Source organism: Alligator mississippiensis, chromosome 3, assembly GCF_030867095.1.
Source record: "Alligator mississippiensis isolate rAllMis1 chromosome 3, rAllMis1, whole genome shotgun sequence".
In the NCBI taxonomy this organism is placed as follows: domain Eukaryota; kingdom Metazoa; phylum Chordata; order Crocodylia; family Alligatoridae; genus Alligator; species Alligator mississippiensis.
In genome coordinates, this window is record NC_081826.1 from 254305465 (window position 1) to 254325574 (window position 20110).

At 39.6% G+C, this 20110-nt stretch overlaps 1 protein-coding gene across 2 annotated transcripts in view; it reads right to left on the reverse strand.

Annotated features, from left to right (window-relative positions):
- Positions 1 to 20110, reverse strand: part of CERT1 (ceramide transporter 1) — a 131995-nt gene that overhangs the window by 26070 nt on the left and 85815 nt on the right. Inside the window, exons 7-11 of one of the 2 annotated variants that reach the window (XM_006271957.4) lie at positions 12485 to 12642; positions 5093 to 5185; positions 3597 to 3683; positions 1420 to 1512; positions 772 to 849 (exon numbers count right to left, since the gene is read on the reverse strand). In XM_006271957.4, coding sequence (XP_006272019.1) covers positions 772 to 849; positions 1420 to 1512; positions 3597 to 3683; positions 5093 to 5185; positions 12485 to 12642 — 509 coding nt within the window. The remainder of the gene's footprint in view (positions 1 to 771; positions 850 to 1419; positions 1513 to 3596; positions 3684 to 5092; positions 5186 to 12484; positions 12643 to 20110) is intronic. The other variant, XM_006271958.4, reaches the window with a different exon arrangement.

Consider the following 20110-nt stretch of genomic DNA (forward strand, 5'->3'; position numbering starts at 1 on the left):
TTATTCTGGTAAGTTTGACACATGCACATCAACACCAAGGTTAAGCAATGTCCCAGCTCTGGTTCACTCTTCTATAAAAGCCAAGCTGTGGCTAGTGTTCAATGGGTGTGGACCAGTCTCCTATATTAGGCAATATTGAGAATGCAGTTGTACAAATGAAGAACCTGGAAACTCAGAAGGTAAATTCTGTTATCTGATCTCTCAAAATAATTGTCAAGCCTACACACGAAGTCATGTTTCAAAACGTGCAGCTTCAAAAGCATGAGTAAGTTTTCACCAAAAGGGCTTCACAGACCATTCTTTTTCAATCTTTAGTTTCTTGATAGCCATTAAGAGATGTGCACTACCAAGAACGATTAAAAAAAAAAAGCACACTATAGGAATAACTGGTAAGGAGGTAAGCATAGCTTCCTTTTATGATACAGTAAAATGTAGCTCCACCCCAAAGACCAAAATATTTTTCTATTTTTTATTAGAAGCTACTATAACAAAAACACAGGACCTTCAGGTTATAAACGTTTTTGAAAAATATGCTACAGAAATTAATCCTATAAAAGTTTCCCAGATTTAGGACCGTGCAAGAGTGATATGCATGCAAGCAGATGTAATAAGACAACCTCTTACTGCAGGAATAGAGAATCCCTTTGTATATCTTTGTACTCATTTAAAACAAATACAAAGGATTTATGTAAGAGAAAAACCCAGGTTCTAGAGAACAGGATGAAATACAGTGCAAAGATATGCAAACCCCACTATGTATTCATACAGTACCTGGTTGCTGAATCTGTGAACATCATCAGAGGCACTGACTAGATCAATGGAAGACATGGAGGAAGAGCGACTATAGGGCTACCAGAGACAGACAAAGAAAAAACCAAGTAATCAGAACAAAGGCACAACAGAGCATTCAGTACCAACTTCCAAGCACAAGATAATGAAGAAAAGGAAAAACAAAAGCACCATAAGCAGTAAGCACAGCAGCAAATGCTGATTTCATGCAACTATTATGTATTATACTCCCAGTGTAGCCCTGTGAAGATTGTAGTGTTTCCAGTAACTGTGCAAATTGTCAAATAAGCCAACACAAAGCTTTATTTTAATGTTTGGTGATTTTTAAAAAAAAATATTAAAAAGAGGGAGTCCTTTAAAAGGATAAAAAAGTTACAGGCACAATTATTTTTAAAATTCAATAAGCTATGACAAAAGTCAGGAGTATTTTAAATAGCTGTTCAAATTAAGAATTTTTTGTTCTCAATAAGAAAAAAGTTTCCCCCCAATTTTTGGAGACTGACTGTTAATAAGTAACACATTCAAAGTTACTAGAAGCATCTACAAATTAGATCTCAAGCCATGACAAAATGTATTACTAAATAAACATACTAGGTAGACTTAAAAAAAAAATCTGTGAAAGTATCTTACCTTCTGGACAAACCTATGAGTTCCCACAGCACAGTATGCATCACCAGAAGGTAAAGGTGTCGGCCAGTGTAATCTGACCTTTTCACTCTGAGACTAAAACAAAACATTAAATTTAATCAGCGTGGAATAATTATTTGGTAGACCATAAAATAGTTGTTCATATAGAATGAGACAATAAATCACAAGGTAAAAAGGGATACTCTGCACAACTAGCATTAATAGGCATCTTTGGTGGCAAGTCTCAATGATTTGATTTACATAGACACTGCATTGCCTGTGTCCAGCAGTGGATGCTTCTAAGTTACAAACAACTGATAAGACAGTGGGTGCATCTACACATGTTCTTTACTGCGGAGTTGAGTAATTAGTTCTGCAGTCAAGTGTCACAGTCTACATGTGTGCTGGTATTTAGGTATTAATTTACTTCATCATAGGATAGTACTGTCAGGGGACAGTACTGGCTGGGGCAAGAGCGTGCTAAAGTGTGGTGCTCTGCCTGTCACCTAGTCTCACACTTTAGCACCCTTGTGCCCCTGCCAGCCTCTCTGCCACCCAGAGTTGACCCCCCCCAGGTGCCCTATCAGCCTGGAGCTGTTCTGCCCTGGCTCATAGTTCTACAGTCCTGGGTGCATGTGCAAACACTGCACCTGGGAGCAGTTTTCTCCAACAGGAAGTACTCTGGAGTTTAACGTGTTGCATTAATTGGGCATGTAGATACACCCTCCATGGAGAAAGTTACAATGCAGTGAGATAGTCACTCACTTTTACCTGAAGCTAAAATAACCTGGAAAATGTACTTAAGTACACACAGAAAACACATCAGTTAAAATCCCAAACCAATACTAAAATGCTATTCACAACTATTATACAGGCAGTCCTCGATTTGCAACGTTCCAAGTTACAAGGTTTCGCACTTACAAAGTTTATAAAATTGACACCCTGTTTCAACTTTCTGATGTCAGTTTCGACTTTATAATGCTTGATCCAATGCGATGCCACGCCAGCAAATAAGTTCGCTGCATTGCCCATCTTCTTGGAGAACATCTGTCCAAACTTCCTTGGACACTTTCGTTAAGAAAGTAGACAAGACTCCAGAAAATCTTGCAGCCAGACTCCTGAGAAGACTCCAGGCAAGAACCCTTCAAAAAGTCCAACCAAGAGCCCTTCAAAAAGTCCAGCAAAGTCACCTTTAAGAAGTCCTTCCAAATCAATACGATTGCTATTTAGAATATAAATACATTAATGTAGCTATATTACTCATCTATAATTGATCGATACAAAATTCTGGGTTATTTTTTGATGAAAATAGGGTATTTGGTTCCTGAACCACGGCCCATCCCCCATTTATAACATTGCTTCCTATGGGAAAATTGGTTCCGAGTTTCAACGTTTTGACTTGAGACAGATTTTAGGAACCAATTGTGTTGTAAGTTCGAGGACTGCCTGTACCACTATTCTGTATGCTACTTCGCATTTGTATGTTCTGTGAAAAAAAAAAAAAGTGTCATCCCATGCAACTGAACTTGCTGTATTTTTGAATAGCCAATTGCAGAAGCAAGGAACAGAAAATGTCTTGACATAAGACTTAGGAAGGTGGCAGCAAAGCTTGCAGAAATGAGAAGAGAGAGGGAGCAATTAAACAGCAAATCTGTTGTTTTATGGGGTCACTAAAAGTAATGGAAACTTCTCTTAGTAACAGGTAGATCTGACAAACTTCATGTAGGATATTAATTTAAGAAGAACAAAATGTGAGATTTTTGTACTGGATTTGCCATTTATTTCTATTAATAACTAAAAAATAGATTTGAAGACAGACACGGACTGACCCAAGTTAACATTTAGGCTGCCATGCCACAAGAATAAAAAGTTAGAGCGTGCTATCATTGTGGGCCCAATGTCTCAAATCTAAAAATAGTCTTAAGGAAACAAATGACAAAAAAAGAAATGAACTCAAGAGATTTTTGGTTTTTTGTTTTTTAAACTTGACAAATTCCAGGAACTAAACTTTGCTTACAGGTGTTCACAAAAATTTCAATAAAATTGGCAAGTTGCGCACATACAGCCTGCCACAATTTGGTCCAGAAGACACCCTTATGATTCTAGTATGAAGTACAGCATTTATGAAATAGTGTTTTTAAACGTAACTGCCTTGTAAAACATGTAGTAATATTAAATACCTGTTCCTCTATTTTATCTTGTCTATCAAGAGCAGCTTCAACAGCATCAAAGAATTCTTCTTCATTAATCAGACTATTAGGACCTTCCTATGCCATGAAATGAAAGAGTGAAATGTCAAAAATAATGTTGTATTTGAGAAAACTGAGCTCAATGTAAAAAAAATGAAGGCCAGATAACTCGCATGTTGTGTTTATTTCAATATTTATAAAGTCCTATTTTTTTGGGATAAAGCATGCAAATAGAAGTGTATACCTAGTGTTACTTATGCAATCAATTTTTCAGAAATCATGCAACTCTGAAGAGACTCAACATTTAATAAAATTCTTAGACTAATTAAAGAAACCAGAAGAACTGCCTATACAAATTAAAGTTTTTTTTATGTTTGGTCACAGGCTAAGAAATGCAAAATTAAAGACCACAATGTTAACGTATTTCACCAAAGGTTCAGGTTCTATATTGACTCCCAACCCAATCATCTGATTATTTAAGAACTTATTTTTCAAAACACAACATCTGAAAAAAAATAGAAACAAATTTAAAATTAACATATAATGCCATTACAGGCTTCCAGCCCTAAGGATGTATTTACACATGCTCCAGAGTAGGGGTGGGAGCACTTTAGAGTGGCTCCGACAATCACTCTAATTAAAGTGCCCAGAGTGTCTCATGTATCAGTGTCTCCTGCTTCAAAACAGCGGTGGGGGCACTTTATCTAAAGCTCATTAAATGAGTTTTAGTTAAAGCACCCCCAACACCATTTTGAAGCACAAGGATGCTGATATGCAAGATGTGGAAGCTGGCTGGAGTGTGGTAATTACCATGCTCCAGCAGACTCAATTAATCAAGTCTGCTCCAACGTGCTGTAATTACAGCACGTTGGAGCAGCCTCCTGGCTTGTGTACAGTGACCCAAAGACACTGATAGCATGAACAGAAAGTATACCAAGAAAAGTGTGGGAGAGACGGACTTTCCACAGGATGGGAGTGGATACACAGTAAAGCAAGGGTTTAAGTTTATGAACCAGGGACAACAGCAAATTAAAACTGATTTAACTGAGTTAGCTTCATACTAAGCTATAAATGCCTCCAAATATAAAGTTTTCCACTACATGTTGTACAAATGACCAGCCCTCAAACAGAGGAAAAAGTAGCAAGGGGTGAAAATATGAAATGGATGATACTTCTGGCTTACATAAAACATGTATCTAGAAAGTCTTATCAAAAGAAATTCCCAAGAGCTTTAAGCAAAATATTTTTTTAAAAAAAACCCCTTCACATAACTAAAATGTACTTATTCTGTTCCTCTCATTCCCAAACTTTTCCTGCTGCTGGAGGAGTATTTGATAAATATTAATCAAAAGAGATGCCAGTTATGTGGGAGTATAGTGTCATTTAGCCACATAGGCACATACTGCCTTTGTATTTTTTATTGAAGTCTTGATATTTTTACACAAATATTAAAAGCTTACGAAGTCAGAAACATGCATCATTCATACCTCATAATCTGGTCCTCCAAAATGGGATTTTTTCTTAAGTTCTGTCATGGCATTTTTGTATGCCTCTTCTATTCTTCTCCTTTTTTCAATTTCCTACAGGAACACACAATCAGATTTTAAACTGTTTATCCAAACCATATGTTATCAGCAAATATGCCAGAAGATGTCATGGACAATGTGTGGGTTTACAAAAAAACCCAACACACAAAACCCCAACATTCTGGATCATTTTCACCTGGTTTTTTACTTCATTGATTCTTTAGCCCCTGTACCAGCATTAGGATTTAAGCACATTATGCAACCACAGGTACATGCACACAGTATGAACATATTTAATCTTTCTGTTTTTCAAAAGAGCATATACAGAAAATGCGTTTAATCTTCTGCAGAATACTGCATTTACCTTTCAAAGGCCAGGAAATGTGCTGGAGGGTCTTATAAATAGTAGTACTGTATAGTACACTTCAATTAGGGCAAATATTCATCTGAATAATTTATTTAAAAAATCTCAATGCAAATATAAAGGGTCTAGTAGATTTTTGTTATATAATAGCTACAGATGACTTGGCTATAGAAACTTGAGATTTAGCAGAGTTATGTTTGCTAACAGCATGCATTTTTCTAGACTAAGTAATGATTTCAAGATGAAGCCAGTGACATCAAAATGCTCTTATTCATTGTAAAGGAAAACATAGTAATGATGATTAATTTAAATTTCTTCATATGCAGACCCTTCAGAAAAGCTGAGCTCAAGAGAGGAACTCAGGGAGGTCAAGCATAACTAAGTAGAAATAGTAGAAACTGAAATGTCAGTAAAGCATCAAAACTAGGATGAATGTGGGTTTTGGATAGCAAAAGGACCAGATATTGGCAATGATCTGCTTGTATTTCTTTGCTTACCTCTTTTCTTTTCCTAACAGCTGATTTAAAAAAAAAAAAAGCCATATGGCATAATATCATAACAGGTTCTGAGTAAAGAGTCTATAGTACTAAGGTAAAAACAAAAATTCATTGCAACCAATTTCCTTCCTGCTTAAATAGCTCTCAAAATAAAAGGTCCAAACTGTAGCTGTAACTATTACAATTACTTTAGGCTTATTTAATTTATTACATATTTTTGTATTCATTTGCTTCTGGCTGCTGTTGCCTTGGGAACAAAAAGTAATTGTAAATTTTAATATTTTATATTTAACTAGACAAGTGCAGCACTTCAGCAGCACCTTCTCAATATTCAAGAGTTTTCATGATGAATCCCTAATTTTTAGAGGTTTGGAAATTAGCACAGAGAAACATGATCTACAGGTTGAGAAGTTTAGGAGTGGGGGAGGGAAAGAGGTATAAAAGAAAATTTTAATTCCACGCATTTAAAGAATTATAGGTCATTATAGGTCACCTTCTCTCACTGTTGGAAATTTAAATTCAGTTATATGACTTAATACATCCAATGTATTAACATCCAATTCTAACAATTCATCAGGTCGCTTCTGGACTCAGCCAACTATTTTACTCTAATCTAATGTATTTGTCGACTTTGCAAGGATTAGTAGAGATGCACTATATTATAGGGTACAATATACTTTGGAATCTGATTCAAGTAGGTACTGTAATGTGCCAAAACATGCAGCAACTGACAAGAGCCTCATAAAAGTAATGTTAGATTGGTTTGATCTTACTAAGGAAGGGAAAGTGTTAAGACTTGGGAAATTAAAAAGAATCTCATTTCATAGATTCATAGATGTTAGGGTCGGAAGGGACCTCAATAGATCATCGAGTCCGACCCCCTGCATAGGCAGGAAAGAGTGCTGGGTCTAGATGACCCCAGCTAGATGCTCATCTAACCTCCTCTTGAAGACCCCCAGGGTAGGGGAGAGCACCACCTCCCTTGGGAGCCCGTTCCAGACCTTGGCCACTCGAACTGTGAAGAAGTTCCTCCTAAATCTGCTCTCTGCTAGCTTGTGGCCATTATTTCTTGTAACCCCCAGGGGTGCCTTGGTGAATAAAACCTCACCAATTCCCTTCTGTGTCCCCGTGATGAACTTATAGGCAGGCACAAGGTCACCTCTCAACCTTCTCTTGTGGAGGCTGAAAAGGTCCAGTTTCTCTAGTCTCTCCTCATAGGGCTTGGTCTGCAGGCCCTTAACCATACGAGTGGCCCTTCTCTGGACTCTCTCCAGGTTATCCGCATCCCTCTTGAATTGCGGCGCCCAGAATTGCACGCAGTACTCCAACTGTGGTCTGACCAGCGCCCGATAGAGGGGAAGTATCACCTCCTTGGACCTATTTGTCGTGCATCTGCTGATGCACGATGAAGTGCCATTGGCTTTTATGATGGCTTCGTCACACTGCCGACTCATGTTCATCTTGGAGTCCACTAGGACTCCAAGATCCCTTTCCACCTCTGTGCCACCCAGCAGGTCATTCCCTAGGCAGTAGGTATGCTGGACATTCTTCCTCCCTCGGTGCAGCACTTTGCATTTCTCCTTGTTGAACTGCATTCTGTTGTTTTCTGCCCACTTGTCCAACCTGTCCAGATCTGCTTGCAGCTGTTCCCTGCCCTCCGGCGTGTCCACATCTCCCCATAGCTTTGTGTCATCTGCAAACTTGGACAGAGTACATTTCACTCCCTCGTCCAAGTCACTGATGAAGACATTGAAAAGTATCGGTCCAAGGACCGAGCCCTGCGGGACCCCACTGCCCACACCCTTCCAGGTCGAAACTGATCCATCCACCACGACTCTCTGGGTGCGACCCTCCAGCCAATTTGCCACCCACCGGACTGTGCAGTCATCCAAGTCACAGCCTCTTAACTTGTTCACCAGTATGGGGTGGGATACCGTATTGAAGGCCTTCCTGAAGTCTAAGTATACGACATCCACCCCTCCTCCTGTGTCCAGGCGTTTTGTAACCTGGGCATAAAAAGAAACTAGACTGGTCAGGCACGATCTGCCTGCCACAAACCCGTGCTGATTTCCCCTCAGCATAATTTGTCCTGCCGGGCTCTCACAAATGTGAGCCTTGATAATTTTTTCAAAGACTTTGCCAAGGATGGAGGTGAGACTGACAGGTCTATAGTTGCCTGGGTCCCTCCTTCCTCCCCCTTTTGAAAATGGGGACCACGTTGGCCCTTTTCCAGTCCTCCGGGACTTGGCCTGTGCACCACGAGCTTTCAAATATTCCCTCCAGTGGCTCTGCAATGATGTCGGCCAGTGCCTTCAGCACCCTTGGATGGAGCTCATCCGGGCCTGCCGACTTAAATGCATCCAGTTCTTCCAAGTGACTCTGCACCATCTCAGGGTCTACGCATGGAAGTCTGGCGCCTTGCTGCTGTCTCTCCACAATCCCAGTGAGAGACTTGTTGTGCCCCTCGCTTAGGAACACTGAGGCAAAGAACTCATTGAGGAGTTCAGCCTTGTCCCCTCTGTCCGTCACCAATTGTTTCTGCCCATTTAGCAGGGGTCCTATTCCTCCCTGGGTCTTCCTTTTACTCCCTACGTATCTAAAAAACAATTTCTTGTTGTCTTTTACTTGGGTTGCCATCCTCAGCTCCATGGTAGCTTTGGCCCGTCTAACTGCCTCCCTACAAACACGAGCAGAGGAGGTATATTCATCTTTGGTGATCTCTCCCTGTTTCCACTTTTTATGTGCTCCCCTTTTGTCCCTTAGGCTGCTCTGGATTTCTCTGGTCAGCCAGGGAAGCCTCCTGGCCCCTTTCCCTCTTTTGCCTCGCTTGGGGATCGTCTTGCTTTGTGCCCGAAGGATTGTCTCCTTAAGGCACAGCCACCCTTCTTGGGCTCCCATCTCTTCAAATCTCCTACTCTGCAGTGCGTCCTTGACTAATCACCTGAGTTCATTGAAATCAGCTTTCCTAAAGTCTAGCACTTTCACCCTACTAGTTACCACAAGTTACCTTACCCACTCACCGTCTTATGGTGAAAAGGTCTTATGGTCTTATTTCTGTGGAAAGCAAAACATAAAACTAAGTTTTGTGTGAAAATGGAATAGAAGAGGAAGGAAAATACCTCAGAAGTGTCTCCAAATTAGGGGTGCACCAATAGAGATTTTGGAGGCTGATACTGATAGCCAGTATTTAAGGAGGTATAGCAGCCAATACCAATTTGATTTCCAATACCAGCTGTGTGCAGCTGGTAAGTTTGTTGTGGTGGAAGGGGAGGGAGGCAGATCAACACCCCCACAGTGATGGAGGGAGGGGGCAGGGGCAGGTGCTACCCAGCTGGGGTAGGGCAGAGCTGCAGCTTGTCGGGGAGGCTACGATGAAATTTGGGGTGTCTGTAACAACCTCCGTAGCCCCCTCCCAGCCTGCCCCAAGCTGAGTCCCTGCCAAGAAGAGCCCGGAACAGCTCCACTCGCGCAGATCCAAGGGTGCACGTCCCCCTCGTGTCCTCCTGGGGTGCATGCAGCTGTGGGAGCTGCCCCCCCCAAATGAGCCATGGCTCTGTCCTGTGCCCACTCCTCCCTGGCTGGGCAGCACTTGCCCCTGACCCTCCCTCCCTCACTGCAGGGGGCATTGATCTGCGCCCCCCATGCCTCTACCACCACAACCGACTTACCAGCTATGCACTGCTCCTCACTGCCTGCCTGCTGCACTGCAGCTGTGCGCATGCATGGGCATTTATCGGCCAAATTATTGACCACTTCAGGCTGATTGTCAATGTAGCAAATTTTCTTTATATTGGTACCGATTCGATATCGGACCAATGTATCGGTGCACCTTTAGTCCAAATAAATTTGGGTAAGTTCCTGACCATTTTAGAGTTTATTCAAATAGGACATCTCAAAAAAAAAAAAAAAAAAAAAAAAAAAAAAAAAAAAAAAAAAAGTTGTATATTAGCCCTCAAGAGCAGCATCTGTAGTAAGGAGGACTGATCTGAGATACCAGGAGAGTAGCAAGTGTACTGCGAGGACAACAGTCACTATTTTAATTACTCACGTACAATCTGGCATCCCACTGTCATAAATAACTAGTACAGGGACTAGGAAAGTGTATTGGTAACTGAAGGCAGTGAATAGACCTTTGCTCTACTAGAGTGGGCGGCCCTCTCCTAGCCTTTTATGTATAGCCAGGCAAAGGGATAATTAGTAACCAAAGAAGCGCTAAACAGACAGACCTTGTACTATGTGTATGACAGTTACCCAAGCTCTAGAGGTAAGCAGCAGGAGACCAAAATAAATCTTTCCTTTCCTTGAAGTGGGGTGTGATGAAAGGAGGTTCCTAACCCAGGCACTTGAATTACACAAAATACACAATTTAGCTCTCCCCTGCATCTTATTTCTAGAGGTCTAAAAATGTTCTTGAACTATGAGGCTCAACAGTTCACTTCCATGCACCTATGGCAATTAGGAAAGAGGCTACAGCAATACAATGACTCATTAACATACCAGAGTTTTGCAACGTTTACAGTGCACTTAAATAATACACTTGATCTTAGCTAAAAGGATGAGAAACTCCCCAATCTGCCAAACGCCATATGCAGAGGCTCCCTGTGCCACTTGTAGCACCTGTACTGCAGGTTGGCCACTCCTGCTAGAGACCATTCAAATCTAAACGACAAAGAGCTGAAGCAGAAACAGTCAATTCCCACTATTACAGAACTATACAAGTATAGTGACATTTTTTTTCTTTGAAGTTCCTGCTGAGTACCCATCATCTCAGATATATTATAAAAGGTAAATAATTTACTTAATTGGAGGCAGACTACTTAAACATGTAAAGCAGGTAAAATACAGGAAAAAATAAATGAAGGTAAGAGTGCTCAGATATGCCCAACAGCATTGCTACCTCTTTATTAAATTTATTTTTAATTTCTTAACATGCTAAACTAGGGGTCTCAAAATGTTGCCAATGAAGGGCCATTTTTAAAGGGGCAGTAGACCACATAAGAGAAGCCTCTAGGCCACACTTTGGGAACCCCTGCATTAGACTCTGTGCCTTCTTGCTTGCCCTTTGCCTCATGCAAAGGAAAGGTTCAAACAGAAGTCTGACTGGCGGGGGGGGGGGGGGGGGGGGGGGGGAGGAGGGGTTTGAAATCACAAACAAAACCTTCTCTGTAAAACCAGCTGTGTTAGGATCCTACAACTGTTTCAACATTTGAAAGAACCCCAGTCCAAAATCAGAGTTGTGCCTTGCCTTAACTTCTACGGTAAGTTTTGAAAAAAGTTATCACTAAACCTGCACATATTTGAACGGTCTAAAATGGAACTTAAATTTTTGTTTATCTACGTTAGAAGCTAACTGGAACATTTAAAACATTTTCTGTATATCAGTTGAATATATTTTCATTGTTTATCTATGAAACATTTCAAACCTATATACAATAAAACTACAGACAAGGCAGACTTTTATCCATATTCTATATTATATTTATTGTATGAAAAAGTTTCCCCCAGAGACCCCAACTGCCATGCAAACAAATGGCTGATATGCAAATATCAATTCTATTTGGCTGAATACCACAACTTTGATCAACTGCTTGGGAAAGGAGATTGAAGAAATAAATTCAAGCATGGATACAGTCTGGCTCCTGACTGCCTTTTCATTAGATTTGAATTTGGCGTGCACCCATGCTAAACAAGAGCAAGACAAGAACCAAAATGCTACATGATTTACAATATACATGCAACATGAAAACAGAACGGACAACAATTTTTAGGGTAGATCAATGTGAGATGGGCGAGTTTTAGGAATCAAAACGGGGAGCAACTGCATTTATACCACACTTATACCAGTCTCATTTCTTCTGAGTTTTTGTGGTACTGATGAGCAGACTCTGCATGTACCACCACCACAACTAGTGATAGTCTAGAGACAGTGATGCCATGCTCTTCTTAATGAATGAAGAGAGTTAACTTTAAAAATTGATGCATTACCACATAGAAGCTTCTTTGGTTTCTAAAGATGAATTATGCCAGATTTTAGACAGCATTTTATTTAAAAAAAATGGTTGTACTAAGTGCTGTCACTACCTTTTATTACAACCAGTCCAGTACTACAGATCTGTACAACATTTAGAATAAAAGAAGTGTTTCCTGTTCTTAAAGGGCTGCAAGAAATATACTTACTATGGAGACCTGTCAGGTCCTCCATAGATTTTTGAAAAATAATTATATTTAAGAACTCTCTGGAATGAAGGCTAGTAAGACGACCAGCACAGGATGGACAGTATTGCCACATGATCTGCACAACACTTAAATTCCAGCACTCAATCTAAGGTCATTAAATTAATCCACACCCCTCAAGCACATTCACAAAGCTACATGGAGTAAGTATCACCCAATCAAAGTTTCAAGTGAAATGAAAGGCACTTGGGTTGACTGTTACAGACCAATAAAAAGGAAAACAAATAAACAAACAAAACAAATAACAGAAAAGCTTACCTTATCCAGTCTTTTTTGCCAGCTCTCTTCACGTTTTACCATGAGTTCTATACAATGAGAAAGTGTAGCAAGAATCCCAGCAGTAGTTGCCTTGAAAGTTATAGCTTCCCCTTTAAAGTCTATGCCATTAATTCCTTTGGGTGTCACATGTGGAAACACTAAAAACAAACATATGATTCATTCACCAATATCCACCTCAGAGACTCAAAATCAATACTACAGCCTAACTTAGAGGAGTCTAAAACAAAATACCTCACTTCTATTAGTCAATATGAAATTAAATTTAAAAATAAGATGACCAACACTTGTCAGCTAGCCACAAGAGCAAGGCAGACATTTAAAGATAGGAATGCATTTCTTCAACTTCATCTTGCTTTAGTGTATTTCCACAAGTCTACTTGCTATGCAGTATTACTCTGCACTCAGCAATCATGTGGGTGGAGGGAGTGGTAATACTTTGTAACAGTAGCAGTTTGACAGCTTGAAGTGGGACCTAATTAAGACAGAACAACCTTAGAAAACCAACATACTGATACAGTATTAAAAAAGCTATACATTTCAAAATGCATCCAGCCCAAAAAGGAGTATTAAGGCTGTCTTAAAAAGATGACTGGAGTTTGGGGGGGGGGGGGGTGTTTTCAATAGCTGTAATAAAGTAAAATATTTTTAAAAGGTAAGAGATATAGCAAATGTGTTGAATTCTCTCCAAGTGCAGTGGATTTTGCAGTTTCAGTGACTACTTCATACAGTCAGGCAAACCATCTGTTGCCCAAGCTATTTAAACACATCACTTAAGAGATGTGTGACAAGGAAAATGTACTTGTTACATGTCAAGCTCCTACAAAGAATACTATATCAAATACAACCAATTAATGTAACAAAATACTAGAAAACAACAGGAAACTCCCATGTAATAGATAATATACCCAGGTAAGTCAATTTAATGCTAAAGATGCCATGCAATGAGCTAAGGATCAGTCACGCAATAACTAGCATTTCTTAAGTCTTAATTTGTCAGTATTATTTAGTCTGTATTTAACTTAAACATTACAATTTTTTAAAACAAAATGTTGCATAACACAACTGCCTGATAAGACTGACTCAGAGACTTCAAGCAGTTAGACTAGTTCAATAAAGATTATACACTTCTCAAAGTGTGGACACGCACATTGGGAGCTGTTTTAAGAGAGTTGCATTAAAAGGCTGTTGCATTTTAAATGTTACTTGTGGACAAACTGGAATGATGCAAATGTAGCAAACCTGCTCCAGCTTTAACCTTGCTTCATCCAAGGTTAAAAGTTGAAGCTGTCTGACTACATTTGTTATTTGTGGACAAGCTGGGAACAAAACACAAACCTAGCAAAACAGCTCTTTGACCCAGCAAAACAGCTTCAGCTTTAACCCTATGTTTACATGGTTTCTAGCTTGCACAAAAATATGAATTAGAACTTGATAGCTGCTGCCCTTTGGCAGCATTCCCCTTTGGAACTGCTCCAAAGGTACATTTGTCCATACCCTTAATGCAACTATAGCTCTTCAATGCTGGAAAACTGCAAACACTTGGAGGGATAGAAGGAAAAAAAAAAAAATCTAACGTGTCTCAGTGAATCATCTAAAACTCTAGAAATTTAGGGCTCCTTTCCTTTCAGGAACAATCAAAGGCTTCCTGAAAAAGTCTATAGATTATATAATGCTTATAACACCCCATTCTAAACAGCAATTTGTGTTATTACAGGATACTATTTTCATTTCCTACTAAGCAATGAATAAACTGGAGAAAAAGGATTCTAAACAGAGTAGGGGGAGAACAAGATGAAAGACAAAATATTACTATGAACTAAAACTGGGACCCTACCTTCCCTTTTCCGTAGTGGCTATGGACATTACTGGGGAAGGAACAAAGAAAACAACAGTGGGCTCCATGAGTAATTAAAATCATGGCTAAACTACACTACAAAGACCTTTAGCAGTGATACAGTTTATACCAGGCAATTAACTCCCTTCATGGATATAAACTGTATCTATCTACATAGCATGATTGTATCAATTTTAGAGACATAAGAACATGGCTCTATTGCCAAAAACTTTCTAGTTCAATACTCTCCTCAATAACAAACAGAATTTGACTGGAAGATTGATGTAGAGGAGTGATTAGCAAGGGGACAATATTGTCTGGTCCTGGTAAATTGGGAAAAAAAAATCTAGCTTCTCTTCATAGGAAAGCAGGGTTGGAAGGGACCTCAAGCGAGGATCATCTGACTAAACTATCCCAGCCAAATGTCTGCCCAGTCTGCTCTTCCAACATTTGAAAACTTTTAAGGATGGAGATTCCCACAGTTTCTCTAGGTATCCTGTTACAATGCTTGGCCACCCTTGAAGTCAGAAGTTCCTCCTGGTTTCCTGCCTAAGCTTTCCCTGCTGAAGGTTGAGGCCATTGCTCCCAGGCTTCTCTCTGTGACTGCCAGGGACAGGAGTATCTCAATCCTCCCTAATAGTCCCTCAGGCATGTGAAGATTTATCAAACGCCCCCACAGTCTTCTCTTCTCCAAATGAAATAACCTAAATCTTTCAGCCTTTCCTTTTCAGTTTTGCTTCCTATGCCCCCGTAATGCATTTTGTTGCTCTGCACTGGACTCTTTCCAAGCTAATCAACATTTTCTTTTAAGTGAGGCCACCATTTTCCAGGTGAGGCCTCTCCAGTGCTGAATAGAGCAGAAGAATCACTTCCCTTGATTTAAAAGCAACAATCCTATCCACGCAAGCCAGTAAGCTGTTGCTCCCTTCTGCTTCCCCCCACCCCCCCCACTTTCTGCTAGTTTGAAAATTGTGCATTCAATCCCATATTAATTGTCTTCCTGATTTTTAGATCTCACCTGCTATGCAAAATGAAACTAGAACCCAAATTTCAGACTTAAGCAGTTCGAAGGCAAAACCTGCAGAAGTTGAACTTTCGCTTATCACAGGCTTAGGTACATAGACATAATTACTGTGGAACAGCCCACTTCAGCTAGAACCCACCATTCTTTTTCCTTATAACTACTTACTTGTATTCTTATGTCCTTAATTTGATATAAGAATCAATTTATGGATACATGTTTTTTCATGATCGTATTTCTCTATGGATTTCCCCATACAGTATTTTCAAACACTAAAGCTTGGTTCTTAATTTAATTTGTGTTTAACAATAACAGTATTTAGATTTATATCCTGCCCTATCTAAAAAGGCACAGGAGCAGTGACTTTCAAACTGGGTTTCTGAGTAAAGGTTTTGTGTTATCCCAGGTCTAGCATAGATATCTTCCTCCAGATCACTGGAATGGCTTGCTACCAAGTAAGTTTTCCATCTTTTCACTGTGCATGCCATTTACCTTTATACATGGCCTGGCATTTCATTTATTCTTTCTTCGCACTTATTTTCATCTTGATCTTTTTTCATTCCTATTCCTATCAGCACTTCTTATTCATGTTTTGAGGTCATTAAGTTGAAGTGTGTAAAGTTTAGGTTTTCTAGATGTATCAATATGTATTCTGGATGAAGTTAAAATGAATTAGAAATAAAAAGACAGTGAATTAAAACATGGGTTAGCAACATATGGCCTGCACCAGCAAACCTTTGCACTCTGGCCAGGGAAGAGAGGCAACTGCAACATCTAGGTTAAGAGTGCTGGCTGCCTCCAATCCAAGCCAGGTTGCTCTGGCCTGCCACTGAACTTGAAGACAAGGATAACATGAATAACAAGGTATGCTTAAGCCTTTACTTTGCCCAACTCCAAGACCAAGTATGATGAACCTGCAGCCAAATCCACTGTAAAAAGCTTCTAATCAGGAATTTCATAATACTCCATTAGTTTCTAGAAGACGTCTTAGTCCACACTATCATATGCTTTTCTATCTACAAGTTCATACATAGTTTAAAGTGGCAGTCAGTTTTACATTTAATATTCACTATCAACATCGTAATGATGCATACACAATCTTTCTTCCTTGAAACCAACCTATTTGTCTATAAATTGGGAATCAAGTGTTTTTAGATCTTCTCCAACTGTATTCTTGCTATATAGTTTGCTTGGTACAGAAAGGCATATGAAAGTTTCCGTTCTTACTCTGAAAAAAAAATATTCCCTTTCCTTGCAAGTTTAACCAAGGGATTTCCCTTTAACTTTTTCCAGCATTCCTATCATATTTTAAATATCTTGACTATGAAATAAATCTTACTCTGATAATCTTGTTACCAGTTCCAATTCCATCGTAGCCCACTATGGTTGACGTTTCATCTATCCTAGAAGCTTTAATGGCTTTCAAAATATTTTCTTTATGTGACTGTTACTAAAGAAAGGATCTTTGGAATGTCAGAAGGATCTTCTGGTCATTTGTTGTTTCAAGCACTAAAATGATCTTTCAGTCTCTCAATTGGTTTTCAAGTTGGGTAAACCTATTTCTACATTCATTAGCTAACCTGTTGCCAAGTGGGGAAAACCTCAATTAAAAAAATTATTTGGTAAACAGTCTTCACGTAAAAAGAAAAGCAAAGCATCAAATCTACAGATTTAGCTTCTTGAACAAAAAGCTGTTTAGGTTTCCTCCCCCCCCCCAAAAAAAACAACCCACCCCAAATCAAACAACCATACACACCACATTTTCCATGCACTTTGCTTCACTTTGCTATTCATTGCATCATTTTAGTTCTTTAGTCTTGAATAAAGACTTCCTTGGCCTTTTGCTTTTTTTCCAGTTACTACAGTTTTCAAGTCTTGTGGAATAGGCATTGTATTAAACCTTTTTCCTTTCCTAGCTTTCATCACAGCTTTCCTGACATTTGTTTCTTAATTGCTTCACCCAATATCAAATCTTCTCTGATTATATAAAATAATCTGTTTTTCACAGAAACCTGGGATAAATGCATGAAGGTTGAACTTTCCAGTTTCAGGTCCTATCTCCTTGGTTTCTCATCATTGTTTTAAAAGCAATTCATTTAATTCTAAAAGATTCCTTGGAGCAGGAGCATGGTTGGGCACAATAACCTAAAATCTTTGTTTATTTTCACATCCTCCATAATTGCTCATTTTCTTTGGAGATTAAATGCAAATCAAGTTGACTTGTTATTCCCAGAAGGAAGAAACATGAGAAGATTTTGAGCTCATTTTTCTGAGACCAGACTTCTTCCAATTAAGTTTATTTGACTATCAAGATTATTACAAGAAATTATCAAGGTACCTTCCTGTGCATTCACAACACCAATGCCATGTGTGGCCACAATTTTTTTCACTTGTTTCAGCTTCATATTTTAAAGTACTAAAATCTCCCATTGCTATTGGCACATTTATTGTTGATATTCTGCTCACAATTAGCTGTAGTTTACCATTACAAATGTCTCACTTCCTCATTAGCAGTTTGTTGCATAGCAATGGATTATGTTCATGCTCCAAAATTGCAAAATAAATCTTGCTCTGATAATCTTGTTACCAGTTCCAATTCCATCGTAACCCAGTCTGCTGTCCTTGGTAGGATCATGGCCATCTCTCCAGTTCATGGATCATTTTTCTGCTCATTATTTAAGTATTCCATTTGTTATATCCCAAGAGGACTTGCTCTTTCATTTCAGCAAGTTCAACAATTCCACCTTGTTTCATTGAATACCAAAGATTCCAGCCCCAATTTTCATTTTCTGTTCACATGGGAACATGTTCCAAGTGGTAAGAATTTGTCCACATTTAAAAGTTCGTGGTTTGTTTTTTTTTTTTTTTAAGAGAATAAAGAAACAACTTTCATAACCTAGTATTGCATATGATCACAACTTCCCTACATTTGCTCACTGCTGATTATGCAAGGTGGTCACCGCTTTGCCTGCTGCCATTATCAGAAGATCTGATAAATAGACAATAATCTTAAATACTTTCCAAGTCTCCACAAACCTTCCCATCCTGAAAAAAGGTGTTGCTTAAGGCAAAGACAAAGACTACTTGGATTATGAATTGTAAATGCACTCACATTATGAGAATAAGATGTAGTAACACCAAGGCAGGTATAGGGTGGATAGACTGATTTTAGTGCTTATAGATTTATGGCAAACAAGCACAATAAAAATAGTATCTACTCCACTAAAAGGGAGTATATGCTATCCTATATGCTTCTTGGCTCTAACCCTGCAATCCAAAGTATAAACATAGATACTTTGGTCCACACAATCTCACTGGAGATCAGAAGGGACATATATGCATGCACAGGGTATGCCAAACAAACATCTGATTGTAGTATTTGGGTTTCAGTAGTTTATAATCTAAGGCCTCCTTCACTGAAATTGATCAAGTGAAGAGTAATTCAGCAAATCACAAATAACAACGAACAAACTAAATTAGTGCAAGATTAAGGTTACACTTAAATAAGTCACAAAAGTCAACTAACGCATAAATTAAGGTTATGACTACTAACCAGTTTAAGATGGCCATCTTCCACATTCCATGCATGCTGTGGAATATATTAAAATTAGTCACTAATCAAGATCAACAGTTGTAATTGGAACAATGGGTGGCACACAAGTGCCATTTATCTCACCCAAGAAATCAGTTACATAAAAACATGCACTTTCTGATGGCTATTTTAGTTTTTGAAACTTCTACATTTTATTTTTTCATATTGGAGAGGGAAATTATGTTGAGACAAAAAGGATACACCTACACAAGATGTGTTAACGCACATTAGACTAAATTAATTCAGTGCGGCTTCTGACCATCCTAGGGTGCTGCGGACATGGTTTTTGTTGCCAGGTAGATCCAAGAAAAATGTTGGGAGCAGAATCAAGAACTGTTCCTCGCCTTCACTGACCTGACCAAGGCATTTATTTCCTTAAACCATGAAGCTCTGTGGACCATCCTTCAATGCCTTGGTTGCCCGCTGAAGTTTGTCACCATGCTGAGGCTCCTGCATGATGATATGACCGCCACTGTCCTGAGTGGAAGATCTAAAACCAACGCCTTCTGCATCCAGACCAGGGTCAAACAAGGTTGCATGATTGCCCTCACCCTGTTCATCATCTACCTGACAGTCCTCATCCATCTCATCCGAGATGATCTACCATCCGGTGTCAGTATCCAGTATCGACTGGACAGGAAGCTGGGCACTTCTAGGCAAAAACAAAACTCACCGCCAAGGACATTCACGACTTTGTTTGTAGACGATTGCTGCGAGATGGCTCACTCTGCACAATATGTGCAAACAACCTTAGATCTTTTCAATGCTTCATATAAGAGACTTGGCCTGTCCTTGTACGTTGCTAAGATGAAGGTTCTCCACCAACCCCCTAGGCCAGCTGAACATCCCTTGCGCTATGTAAACGGGGAGGCACTGGAGCATGTGGAGCACTTTCCATATCTCGGCAGCCACCTCTCTCAACAGGCTACCATCGATGAAGAAGTTCAGCACCGGGTCAACTGTGCCAGTGCTGCCTTCAAGCTGCGACAATGCGTCTTTGGAAATAGAGACCTTCGGAAGTCATGCTAACCACCCTCCTCAACTGCAGTGAAACTTGGACTGTCCACCGATACCACATTAAGATCCTTGAGAGCTTTCACCAGCAGTGATTGCGTCAAATCCTGGGGATCAAATGGGAGCACCGCTGGACCAGCATGA